Genomic DNA, 13,430 nt, shown 5'->3' with positions numbered 1-13,430 from the left:
TTTTTTTTTTTTACTGTAAAAACAACAGACACGTTTGGTAAATTATTTTAGAACTTTAAATTCAAATAATAATTGTAAAGTTTGAAAACGTATGCACAAATTTTATAAACAATAAAGTTTACAAAATCTACTGAAAACTAGTGAAAACAAGAAATAAAGCCGGTCTGCGCCATGGGTAAAACCATTTGTTAACGGTGTGTGTGTGTGTGTGCAATATATTCAGTTTTAGGATTTATGTTCATTTTTAATTGTTGCTGGGCTCAAAGTGTTAATGCTACCTTATTTTTACTTAAAAACAACACTGTCACATGCAAAGCTAGGGTGGCACTAGGGGTGACAAGAGATCATTTTGGAGTGGCACCCTATGCCAGCTAATGTCACCCCTCTAGATCCGCCCCTGCCATAAACGGACTTTTTCATTTTCCAAAAGTCTCGTTTTATCGAACAAAAATCTGCCTGGGGTTCACACTTCCACCGCTTGGGGCGGTAATGCAGTGTTAGCACCACTCCGAGGAAGGCGGAGGCTGACTGCGACGGCGGGGTTTAGGACCCGGTGGGCTGCGCTGTACAATAGGGCCGTTGTGGCGTGTTGGTGTCCGGGCAGCAGAGCTGGATCCTCCCGTTGAGCTGCGGGGACAGAAGTACCGAGTCCGGAATCAGAGCCCGGGCCGAGGCCGTGTGAGGACCGTGTGAGCGGAATAACGCGGGCGGCAGCGGCGGGACTGCAGGTATGAGCGGGAAAATGTGAACAATATGGTGGCGAGCTGAGCCTGAGCCTGAGCTCTGGGCTCTGCCCTGGACTGTCCCTTCAGGCCCGGGGCCTGCGCTCTCTCTGGGGCCGTCCTGCCTCTTTACCCCGGTACCACGAGCGGCTGGTATGAACCCAGCGGAGCAGCACAGATGCCCGCCTCAGAGCCTCCGAGAAAGTGACATGTTTGAGTGATGGAGGCGCCTATGTTTGATTTCCCAGCCCGCGGGCAGGCCTTACAGTTTGGCGCCAACACTTTACACAGGTGTGTGAGGCTTTCTTTCAGGTGAGCCAAGAAACGGCACAAAACAGGAGGAGGGAGGGAAGTAAACAGTGTGTTAGCCTTTTCTCATCAGATTTCCTGTCAGATGAGCTTTTTAAACAACCTGACGTCATATCCGTACGCCCTCCCTCCACAGGTTAGATGTCAGGTGGAGAACACCTGCCACACCTTGCTGTGGAGTAATGAAATCTTACATATATGAACCTGTTTGAACAGCCTCCACACACTGTACATGAAAGATGGAGGGAGCACTCATCGTCAGCGTGGAACCCTCAGCATTGAAGTGGTAGCTGCTGCCATACTGGTTTTATTTGGGGGCAGAAGTGAGCCCACTGTTTAGTATTAGTACCTACCCGGGTAGGCTCGTCGCGATTTTTAGGGTTCTCTGTTAGGGATAGGTTATAGTACCCGGTACTTTTTTGAACATGTTCCAAGCGATCTGAAAATGTGATGTCAACAGACTGCATGATACCGATTGACTAGTCAATGGCGTCACTTGAGGAGTCATGAGAGTGTCTCTTTCATGAGCCACTATTTTAAAAACCTGGCGACGAGGAAATTGGCAACACAGAAACAATACTGTGGTCCTCGAGTCCATGAGGGAGTCTATGAGAACTAACTCACTGCTGCCTCTGCTGGACAATAAAGGAACTGCAGCTTCTGGTGCTTAAGGTTACTGAAAAGTCAATTGGAAAAGCACAAACATGGAGTGAAAATATGATTTTTGTTTATCAGGGAGAACCTGCCGTTATATTTACCAACAGCTTCCAACACTGTAAGTTGACTTGAGCTTTTCACGTGAGGTGTACGCCACTATGATATGGCAAGGAGAGGGGCTCCTGGCTCCTCCTCTTCCTTGTGTCTTTATGGGGAATGTCAGGCTTGTGCCCCCTGTTGAAACAGCGTTCTGTATCTAGGACTGGTGTCCCTCTGGCCTCTTCCACCTCCTGTTTATTGACACAGATATGCTTTAAAAGTTATAAAAACCAACATCACACACAACAGTCTTTGTTGTGTGTGATGAGTCACTACACCTGTGTCTGTATGACACCTGTGAGGCGGGTGAGTGCTGCTCCGTCCTTCACAGATAGAGATTTAACACAAAGTAATAAAACAAAAGTGATCATATGTGATGATGACGCGTTAAAAGCAAGTGAATTAGAAAGTTACAGCAGAGATATAATAACATGTAATAGTTGAGTAATTTTATAAATGTCTTTATTTACTTGTGGTTTGCAGATATGAACTGAAGCGGTCTGACAGAAGAATCTACTAGCATGCTTTTCAATTTGAAGTTTACGGTGAGTACAAATTTCTTCTTTGTGTCCACAAACTTCTGTTCCGTTGGCCTTAAAAATCATCAATATTTGAATGTCGTCATCTTTTTTTGCTGCTGCAGGATGATACAGGATGAAACGCCTCCGGTCCTCCAGCAGCAGTGACACCTCTGACAATGAGAGTGAGTCAAGCTTGCCACTTCCTTTCCAGCGTCATCATCATTTCTAACCTGTGACTGCTCTGTAACTATTTCTGTAACAACAGACGAAAGTGATCTGTGTGCAGTCTTGCCTGTTTGTGCAAAAGAATCAAAAGGATCCCATTTGAATAATCCGTGTGAGACGGCAGCGTCATTAAAACTGGAAAATAATAAGCATGTTCCAGTTTTAAAATGTGAAAACGCTCTTCGAGCATTTCAGATGTATGCTATTGGTGCGTCACACTTGTAAATGTGCCTGACGTGCGTCTCCCTGAACACGTCACATGGATGCTGTTCGTGGTTCTGTGGAGACATTGTCTTAACATGTTTAAAGAATTTACCAAGACCAAAAAGATTCTTATTTAACCTTTCTGATAAAAAAACAACCAAAAAAATTAACATCAAAATCTGATGCCACACCTCAGCCTAACGTCGCCCTCTAGTGATGGCAAGTTTCAATTGACTGAGGAGTGTCGGTCACAGAGAGAAACTGTGCTGCCTCCTGGTGTTTTGGATGTGAGAACAGACGGACACAGGTACACCACTCTCAGGCTGACCACACGTCTCAGGCTTGGGGTCCAAAAACAGTCGCGGCATGGCAGCGTGACCCGTAACCCAGACCAAACTGTCTCCTTCATTTCTTTTTATTCGCCTCTTTCTTCTTTCAGGTCCATCGACCTCGTTCTGTTCCTCCAACAAATATGGGAGCAAACCTGGAACGCCTGCATCCAACCCGAAGAAGCCAGCTGAGGTGCGTATCAGACTTTGCTGAGCGTCAGTAAATGTCAGGATGGCGTTTGACTACCTGTGTGCGTCTCTCTCCCCCACAGGTGTTCAGGAAAGACCTGATCAGTGCAATGAAGCTGCCTGACTCCCACCACATCTCCCCAGAGGACTGCTACCTGCTGGCAGACACCTGGAAGCAGGAGTGGGAGAAAGGAGTGCAGGTACCAGCGAGCCCAGACACCATCCCAGAGCCGTCCGTCAGGTGAGTCTGACCGCCTCCCAAACGTCTTAGTTTGCCACCTCCTCTTCATACAGGTACTTGAGTACTTGAGTACGCTGATCAGCGTACAAGTTTACACGAGTCAGCCGTAGCTGAGCACATGACCACGTCAGACACAGCCTCAGAGACTGAACGCTCTGGAGGAGCTCCACCCCAACGGGAACCGGCTCAGGTATCTCATGACCCAGTGGTAGGAGCCCTGGGGGGGAATTCACCTGTCAGCTGGATCGGTAATGTTCCTGCGTCTCCTGGAGGAGGAGGAGAAAGAATCTGTGCCATGGCTTCAACGTGACCACAGACCAGTCTGAAAGTGCAAACAGGAGAGCAAATGCGTTCGGCGTCAGCTGATCGCCTCGCTCTCTCAATCACAGCAGGAGGAGATATCGCAATCATTACAGCTTTGACCTTTAAATGTGTTTGTTGGCTCTCTTTGAAGCAGGTTCTGGTTGGTTCAGCTATTCAGTCTAACGGCTCTCTGCTGTTTCTTTTCAGAGTAATCGCGGAGAAGCAGAAGGAAACGCTGTACACCCACCAGAAGAAGTACATCCAGTGCTGGAGCCAGGAGTCCAAGGAGCCGGGTTTCGTGAGCATCAAAGAGCTGGCGGAGGGCATGTGCCGCTACGACCTGGATGACATGGACCTCTACTGGCTGCACGCGCTCAACCACGAGCTTGAACGCATGGGTAAGACAGGCCCGATGATCCAGCGTGATGCTTAGTGACGCTGCATCTTCCTTTTTTCTGTTTCTGCACATTTGTTTTTGTCTTCTGTTGGCTTTGTATTTGAGGCTTTTTACATGTATTTTAATATTTGGCTGTTTTTCAAAGTTAAACCTTCCTGTTTATTATAAATGAGGGCCATCTGCAGCACCGGTGCTGCCCACTGGGGGGGCACAGTCCACACTTTGAATACTTCAGACACCTCTGTTCTTGTTCTCGGGAGTATCTGATCACGTGGGGTGTTGCTGTTTGGTCCTGCAGGTGAAGAGCCGGTGGACGAGCTAATGATGGAGCGAGCGATGGAGGCGCTGGAGAGGCAGTGCCACGACAACATGAAGCACGCCATCGAGACAGTGGAGGGTCTGGGGATTGAATATGATGAAGACGTCATCTGCGATGTGTGCCGCTCTCCGGACAGCGAGGAGGGCAACGACATGGTGTTCTGTGACAAGTGCAACATCTGTGTGCACCAGGTAGGAAACGCCTTTCTGCTTTTGCTAGCCCTGACCTTGTGACCGGAGCGTGTGTCGGAACCCCGGGCAGCACACTTGTGTTTTTGTGTTGTTTCTGTTTATGTTCTGGTTACACATCGCTTGCATCCCGCTGTTCTTTCCGCAGGCGTGCTACGGCATTGTTAAGGTGCCCATTGGTAACTGGCTGTGCCGGACATGCGTCCTCGGTATTGACCCGCAGTGCCTCCTGTGTCCCCAGAAAGGCGGGGCCATGAAGGCGACACGAGCCGGCACAAGGTGGGCTCATGTGAGCTGCGCTCTGTGGATCCCTGAGGTAAGTGAATCCGGGATGAGGGGAAGCGGGTGCAACAACACAAACAGTGACAAATAATGTTGTTTTTTTTTTTTTTGTATCAGAGACTAAGATGAAAATATTTACTGCTTTGGTCTATAGACCTTTAATAAAGGAGCACATGTGCAGAAATGATAGTGACAGTGAAAATGTGTGGTCCTGCAGGTGAGCATTGCCTGTCCAGAGAGGATGGAGCCCATCACCAAAGTCTCCCACATCCCCCCCAGTCGCTGGTCTCTGATCTGCAGTCTGTGCAAGCTGAAGACAGGTGCATGCATCCAGGTGAGTTATTCCTTCCGTTTTATGCCATAGAGATTACTTTAGACTGATTGCATGTCTGCAGACATTCAAGTTTGATTTTATGATCCTCGAAGCGTCTGCAGCAAGAACTCTGCACTGGAGCTGGACGTAAGCTGGCTTTTCCCTCAAGTAACTCGATCCGCTCTCTCCCCCTGTTCAGTGTTCAGTAAAGAACTGCACCACCCCCTTCCACGTGACCTGTGCGTTCCAGCACAGCCTGGAGATGAAGACGATCCTGGATGAAGGGGATGAAGTCAAGTTCAAGTCGTACTGCCTAAAACACAGCCAGCCCAAAGCCGGAGAGGCCGGCCTGAGCCCGGCTCGATCCAAAGCCCCTGGAGAGGCGGGGAAGGGGGGCCAGCGAGCTCAGCGGCTGCAGGAGCTCGAGGAGGAGTTCTACACCCTGATCGAGCCCGAGCAGCTGGCCCGGGACCTTGGGCTGTCCCCGCAACTGGTGGACTTCATCTACCAGTACTGGAAGCTGAAAAGGAAGAGTAGCTTCAACAGGGCTCTGCTGCCCCCTAAAGAGGAGGAGGAGCAGCTGGTGCTCCAGCCGCAGGAAGACAGCATCCACACCCGGATGCGCATGTTCATGCACCTGAGGCAGGACCTAGAAAGGGTGGGTGCTTCCTCTGTGCCGTGTGTGTGTGCAGCCTGTGTTAGTGGTGATGTGGTTTTTTAGCTTTAGCCTAAAAGATCAGAGCATGTACCAGAGCAACCATTGCTGATTCAGTAGCATTTATAGAAACTCTGAGGAGTGAACCTGCTGTCACCCAATCAGATCCCATCTATACTGCTGTCTTTAATAAAGTTGTGTGTATCTGGCTGCAGGTGAGGAACCTGTGTTACATGGTGAGTCGGCGGGAGAAGCTGAAGCTGCTGCAGAGCAAAGCTCAGGAGCAAATGTTCAACTTGCATGTGAAGCTCACGAACCAGGAGATTTCTGCAGGTGAGTTCACAGTGAGAAGCAGCACCAGCTCCGTGACTTGCTCTTTGTATCAGCTGACCTCAGAGCAGGTCATGTGACACAGAAAAATACAAAGCAAAGCTCAGACTCGGCTCAGTTCAGAGGGATCATCCCACATAGGATGTCAAAGCTTTCCAGTGAGAAATTAGTGATTTTTGACCCCTATGAAAAGTTTCTGTGTATTTTACCTGTTAATGAGCAGGTAGAAACCAACACTCGGTATGTGATAAGAAGAACGTCCTGTCAGAATCATAAATTTTATGATTTGGATCCTTTTAAATCAGCCCAGATTTTAAAGTGACTAATCAGAAATGGGGTCAAAGTTCACACTGTAAAATGATCTGGTTTGAGTTTTGAATAATTATGTAAATTAATATATGTAATGCCTGTAACACAATAACTTGGGATCAGCAGGATTTTTGATGGATTTATGATTCTTTCTTTTTTATTATTATTATGGTGAAGTAAAGGATAAAACAGTTTGTGAGGACTCTTAAGCTGTCTGTGATGTGATTATGGGAAAGAGAAAAAGGGACTGAACATGTGTTTTCTCTGCAGGTCTTCCTGCTTCGTTCCCCTTGGAGAGTGTGCTGTCCCGGCCTCCTCCGAGGATCACTCTGAAGCTGAAGATGCCCAAAGCTCTGGGTGTTGGGAACGGACCACTGTGCCCAGACAACAGCGGGAACGTGGGTGAGCACGGCGGTGAGGGGGTGGGCCAGGGGAAGCCTCAGCTGCACGGCCGCAGCATCAGAGACGAGCGCTCCACCAGCCGAACGTCTTCCACCAGCGGTGCACCGCAGCACGTTAAACCAAGCGGGAAACCTCTGACACTGCACGGCGCGCTTCACGGACAGCCTTCCAACAGCAATGGCAGACTGGAGCGAGACCGAGCATGCCTGGCCAAATCTAATGGCGTGCTGGAGAAGGGCGCTGCTCAGAGGGACGGCTCATGCCAGACGCCCGCTGACCGCAACACTGCAAACGAGAAGAGCGTCTTTCGCAAGTCCGCCATGGAGCACTTTGGCCGCTCCTTCAAACAGGCCACAATCAACCTGGTCCGGACCACCGAGGACCTGCGGGCAGACAAACTGTCCCGGAAGAGCGGTGCCAAGGAGAGGCTGTGGGCCAAACCAGCACCGGAGCACCGTTTGAAGAGTGCGCGATCGTATCAGGACAGCGACGGGTACTGCCCCGACGCTGAGCTCAGCGACTCTGAGCCAGAGGCCAAAGGTCAGTGCAGGCGGCCACTCGGGCTGCCGGACATTCCGAGGAAAGGGAAACAGGCACCGGGCTCCAGGCACGCCATGCAGAGGTGACGGCTGTGCAAACTGCGGGGCTGACGGTCCGCACGAGGACGCACGGTGAAGGCGATCGGCTCGCTAAGTCCTAACATACCGACCATGTTTCCGGCCCCAGCATCTCTTGGAGCGCACGTGCAGAAACATACACACCTGGCACTGTCTTCCCATCATGTGACGATGTTTGTCTTCACCCATGTTGGTCCTGAGAACGGTCAGTGATTTCACAGCTAATGAGCAGATCGCCAAGAAGAGGACAGGATTTCTGAAGGGACGCTCGGGGTGGGAGGCGCTGTGGGGTGGGGTGGGGGACCCTAGTGTATTGTGTGCACACGGGCATGTAAATATCACGTGACTCCCGCCCGTCAGCGCTGCACGTCTCCTTGTCTCTGCCTTCACACCGAGGTGCTGCAACTCTTTGTCTACCTTTCTGAAAACACGAATGCCTTCTGTGTGCAGAAACACTCCACACGCTTTAGCTTCCAGAAACAGTTAGAAACAATAGAAACACATTCCATGGTGCGACAGACACTGGACTGAGGTCTTCAATCATCATGATGAGCCTTTATTATATCACAAACTTTAATTGTGAAAGCGAGCTGCAGTTTTTGTTACGAGGTGCAATTCTTGCTGCTCAGCCCAAAAAAAATAGAATAAAAAGTGGGCGTGCTCTTCTCCTTACTTCCTGTCGTGTACCTGCACTTCGTGCTCGATGATCGCGTCAGTTGAGCTCCAACTCCTCTGAACACTCAGTTTATCAGTTTGTTTTTTGTTTTGTTTTTTTTGTATACCTTTGGCCCTCTGAAGCCACAGAGAGAGAATAGAAACCCCGCCTACAAGCTGTTTGGAACAGCTAGAGGGGCAGCTAATCAGAAGACGATAACCAGGAGCAGTGGTAAACGGCTTGTTTCAGGTGGAAGGGCTGTTGGAGCTGAGAATCACGCAAAGTTGCTGTCATGGGGCGGAGTTTAAACCTCAGCTGTGATCTGAAAATCAGGAAAACGTGTTCAGAGCTCGACTGACGCGTTCGGGTGTAGAAACAGGGTAAAAGACAACATCTGTGCTGCTTCCACATGATCTAACCGCCTCTCTTAGGGCATCTCCACTTGTGTCACTACGAGCAGCCGAGAGGTTCGCTTTGAGGATTAAACCATCTTGGAGAGCGACTTCACTGCGAATGCTTCAGTGTCGATCAGGTTCAGTTATAACGTTCAAATGCAACCTCTGGTGAATGTGCGTGTGGTCTTGAGTCGACGTTCTGACCTTCAGATGTCTGCTTTTGGTTTATTGCAGTAATGATATTAGTCGGCGGTCTGAGTTGAGCTGCGTGCACACTGTCGCTCAGTTTTCGTGTCCTGTTTGCTGCCCACGAACCACTAAAGCTCGAGTGTCCGCAAACATGGCCAAAACAGTGACATCATCTCCAGGACCAAAGCACCAGCAGCGTGACGCGGCGGTCGGAAGGTGGAGGCAAGCGCCATATTTGAAACGAGTCGGTTTCTTTTTTTGGGTTGAGCTGCAGAAACAGAACCCGTCATGGGTTTGTCCTATTTTTCTACAGATGCTGAGTCAGTGCTTTTATTTTATACCTTCATTTTTACCTCATTTTTATGCAGATCCTTCCTCATTTAACAGAAACCGTCTCTCGTGCCTCAGCGTGGTGTCTCCACACAGACCGCAGGCATGGTCACAGGCTGTAAACGGGCCTGTCGGCTCAGCTGCGAGCAGAAGGTTGAATCCTCGGCGGCTCCAAGCAGGTGGAGCGGCTGCAGGAAACACTACATGAAGCCCAGAGTTAAACTTTGACCTCCATCGCTCGCCATTCTGAGCCTGTGTGTGAGAGTGAAGCTGTGCGCCCACCCACGGCGCTCCAACACTAACGTATTCGCAAAGATCTTTTTTCATGTTTTTTCCTCGTTTGGAAAATCATTTTTTAATAAAGTCTAAATGTTAAAGTCTGATGCTTGAATTAATTGAATGTTCATCAGTTTTCAGGGAAAGTCAGCAAGCAGGTTTTCTGTTTGTGGTTTCAGGTACTGCTGCACAATACTGCAATACTTATGGTATTAATCCAAGGCCAAGTAAGTAGAAGGTCAATACTGCTGGTACTGGTATCGATACTCGTGTAGGGGAGAGCAGTGTGTCGTCATCTATGAGATAAATTTAAACTTCACTCAGTCACAATAATAATAAAACACTTTTCATTCTTTTATCTTTCCAAAGCTTTCAGGACACTGGGCCTGTGAAATGTACCTGTGATGCACTTAGCGTGTGTAGTTTAAATAAAACCGTTAACAAAAAAACATTCAGATGTTTTTCATACTTCAAAGTTAGTTTTATTGTCAAAAACCACGTGTACAGATCATACACAGGAATTTGAAATTGCAGTTCTCCCACACCCCTCAGTGTGACACTTAAGTCTTATATACAACACAATCTTTTGTAAACAATAGTGTCAAACACAATCAGAGTGCTTGTAGGGTGGTTGGGTCAGAGGTGGAGGTGGGTATGGAGATGGTGTGTATGATAGAGCAGGGAAAGAGTTCACACCACCCAGTCACCTCTGTCCCGCAGCAGTCACACATTTGTGTTTTATTGGCACTGCCTTCATTTGAATTGTTTCCATTTTAACTCCTATTTAATCAGCCAATCACAGCAGCAGCTCAGTGCTCTTGATGATGAGCCGCTTAACTTCAAACTGAGCATTGTTTTAGGATCTGCTGGGATTTTCCCATGACCATGTCTGGATCCATCCTGCCTGGTTCGCTGTGGTCGTCAGCTGTGCGATGATGTCACAATGATCAGCTCTGAAGCGTCAATCTGGTGCTAGTGAGGTGACCTAGTGAAGTGTCCAGTGAGAGTAAGTGCGCATATTTGCAGAGACCCTCTCCCTAAACTAGATGGAACTGTGATCGAGATCCTTCTGAGGTTGTGGCTGTATCCCAATTCAGGGTCTGCAGCCTTAAAGGCCGCATTTTAAGGCCGATTAAGTCACAGCGACGAAGGCTGTCCCAATTCGAAGGCTGCTCGAAATGCGGCCCTCAAATGCGTCCTTCATTTCCCTGAATGTTAAGGATGTGGCGGTGTACACTTCGTGGCCCAACATATCCCAGAATGCATAGCGCGGCGGTGGGTGTGGATAATTTTGCCGAAAAAAACGGCGGATGAGGGGCGCCCGAAGAGTGAACTTTAAGTGAGTGCTGAATATTATGTCACTTATTTATGTGCAAATGTTCAATAACGAAGAACATTAAAACATCACTGTTGGCCACATGTCTGCAAAGTTATGGGACATTAGTGACATTTGTACTAACTTGGTTTTAAAGCCTTTACTTTAAAATATACGCCGTTCAATAGCTGACCTTAATCTTACAGAGAATGTGGTGATTTTATGGATATTTAAAGTCAGTCATATATCCACAAACACAAGCTGAAAGTCAGTGATGCTGCTCGGTTTGCAGTCCTGAATATCACGGCACAAGCAGGATTCACTGCACTGGTAATGTTAGCTGTTATATTGCTGCCTCTGTTCGGTGGGGTCGACCCAAACGGACTTTAACGTGTGTTTGAACGAGCTGACGGTTCACTCGTTAAGCTGAAAGAAAGATGCTTTAATCACAGGAGTCACACATGTGTCCACTGTACCATCTGGGAACTCTTCTTGTTTAGCACTCGTAATAACACAAACACTAAATCCTCCTTCTCTTGTGCTGTTTTGTAGCAGTGTATACACCTGAGACTGTCACCTGTCTGTCTGTCCTGCACTCTCTCTCTTTTCTTTCTCTCTGATTGTGGAATAAAAGTATGAACATGTATTTATAAGTTACACTTGTGTTTGAATCCTGCAGCTTATCACACATTTGATTTCCATGTGTGACAACTGCAAGTGTCCAGAGTGAGGACAGACTGAGGGACCCACTGCTGCACATCATCTGTGAGGCTTTGCACCCCTGATGATCCACCAGGACAAACTCAGCAGTGTGTGAGGAAGAGGAGGAGGAAGAGCCAGCAGCAGCTGACAGATGGAGAGAATAGACAGACTGTTCCCTGTTTGTGAAGGACTGCTAGGAAAGTTTAACATAACTGTCTGTCCTGAATCAGTCTTATTAGGTAATGTTCAAATAATTTTATCATTCCAGTGTTTTCAGTGTGGGAGAAAGTACTCAGGGCCTTCAAGTTACACACTATGAAAGGCAGCAACAAGTTTAATATTCAGAAACCTAAAGTATGTATCAGCAGCAGAATGGAGCTAAAAATAAATGTTTGTTTCAGTTCTATGAAGCTTTGAGTATTTTGGATTAGTAGCACTGCTGTGTTTGTTGCATCATATTGCTGTAATTGTTTATATGCTTTATATATTCTGAGGTAAGTTGATCTATAGTGTTACATCATATTCTATAAGGATGTTATGTGTTTGTATACTTTCTGCCCAGTTTGACCCATTTAGCAGAAGTCAGCCTGTTTAAGGCTCTGATATCTATTCTGTATGACTTAAAGCAGTTATGACATGGTCTGATTTTCTCACCCAACAAAGGAATATTTAATATACTCTTCATTCTATCAGAAACAGTTTTCACAGCTCGTGCATTTTCTTTTTAGACATATATGTAAGCACTGAGCCAAATGTAATGTAATGCCAACATATTAAAAGAACAATATTTGTCTCTTATGTATAATACATCTGTATATACACTGTCAAAGGTAATTGTCTTTGAGTGAAGATTTAAGGTGATAGGAAATATAAATAACTGCAACTTGAATCTTTGACCCAGAGTTCAAGCTCACTGCTGTAATATCCTGTTAAAAAATATATGTATATATATGTGTATATATATATCATAATAATCTGACAACAACTATAATATTGGCCATATTATATTTACATTACCACAGTGAGATGACTTTAGTGTCATGAACAACATGAGCTAATTGTTATTTACTAACTAATCTTAAATGACTGTTCAGTACAGAAATGAAGCCCGACTATCATGTTTTACAGTCCTGTGGTCTCAGCCTCAGATACTCAACTAATCAAAGTGATGTCATGACAAAAATGATTGACCAAGAAAACATTTTTCCTCCTTCATTTCTGTCACACAAAGCTGTATGAAACGTTTCTCGCGGTTAGTATCATGGTTGCTAGGCAACCTGAGCAGCGTGATGAAGGCTGAACCGTCCCATTTCACAAGTCTCTCACTTCCTCACTTCTTGTACATAGTACGTACTGCGCGTACGTCAAGCGTGCGGTCTCTTAATTGGGACACAGCCTCAGTGTCCGGCACCTGTACAGTCCCACAATAAACACAGGAAGACCAGAGACCAGACGAGTCGCCCCCTGCTGGAAGCGGGAGAGAATGTCCATCTTTTATGTACAGGCGTTTGATCAGCTGATCAAACGTCGTGACGTCTCTCCAGATGTTTTACCTTCACGTGCATTATGGAGGTGAGCCGCGTGTGCGCGCGGGGCTGCAGCAGCCTCGAGGTCCTGCGAGCGGTCTCTTTAAGAGCGGAGCCGCGCTCTCGCAGCGGCGACCGGAAGCGCGCGGTCACGGCTCACCGGTAACAGACAGAGATCTGCTGCGGAGGATCCCAGCTTTCTCCGCGTGTCAGTCACACATGCTTAATGTGCCGCTCCGGTCATGACTCGTGCACGCGCTCTCAGACCGGCGGCTCGTGGCCTTTGTCAGCGGGCTCTGCTCGCGTAAGCGGATCTGAGACACAGAGGGACGATCAGGTGAGGAGGGCTGACTGCAGCACACACACATAAACACACAGGCACGCGCAAGTTTACTGCTGTGAAACAGCGCAGTGCACGCACCTGCTCACTT

General features: G+C 47.7%; 2 protein-coding genes across 5 annotated transcripts in view; both read left to right on the top strand.

Moving 5' to 3' along the window:
• Window positions 1-462: 462 nt before the first annotated feature.
• On the top strand, window positions 463-9,731 carry jade3 (jade family PHD finger 3). Of its 3 annotated transcripts, none has more exons than XM_005922941.3 (12): window positions 463-728; window positions 2,271-2,332; window positions 2,431-2,490; window positions 3,177-3,259; window positions 3,339-3,496; window positions 4,007-4,197; window positions 4,495-4,706; window positions 4,852-5,019; window positions 5,203-5,319; window positions 5,498-5,956; window positions 6,169-6,286; window positions 6,863-9,731. In XM_005922941.3, the coding sequence occupies exons 3-12, from the start codon at window positions 2,442-2,444 to the stop codon at window positions 7,618-7,620; spliced, it is 2,313 nt and encodes a 770-aa protein (XP_005923003.1). In that variant the 5' UTR covers window positions 463-728; window positions 2,271-2,332; window positions 2,431-2,441; the 3' UTR covers window positions 7,621-9,731. The 3 variants fall into 3 exon arrangements, with proteins under 3 accessions (XP_005923003.1, XP_005923005.1, XP_014189248.1); XM_005922943.3 differs by lacking the exon at window positions 463-728 and adding an exon at window positions 744-1,013; XM_014333762.2 differs by lacking the exon at window positions 463-728 and having other exon boundaries at window positions 744-2,332.
• Window positions 9,732-12,781: 3,050 nt separating this feature from the next.
• The window catches only part of plcxd1 (phosphatidylinositol-specific phospholipase C, X domain containing 1), a 7,624-nt gene continuing 6,975 nt past the window's right edge, over window positions 12,782-13,430 (top strand). Inside the window, exon 1 of one of the 2 annotated variants that reach the window (XM_042221118.1) lies at window positions 12,782-13,336. The gene's annotated coding sequence lies outside the window, so the exon portion shown is untranslated. The remainder of the gene's footprint in view (window positions 13,337-13,430) is intronic. The other variant, XM_042221117.1, reaches the window with a different exon arrangement.

The sequence above is a fragment of the Haplochromis burtoni genome, unplaced genomic scaffold (assembly GCF_018398535.1).
Source record: "Haplochromis burtoni strain Fernald_Lab_line unplaced genomic scaffold, NCSU_Asbu1 Contig_61, whole genome shotgun sequence".
NCBI lineage: Eukaryota > Metazoa > Chordata > Actinopteri > Cichliformes > Cichlidae > Haplochromis > Haplochromis burtoni.
Note: the sequence above shows the minus strand (reverse complement) of the source record. Positions and strands in the feature narration are given on the sequence as shown.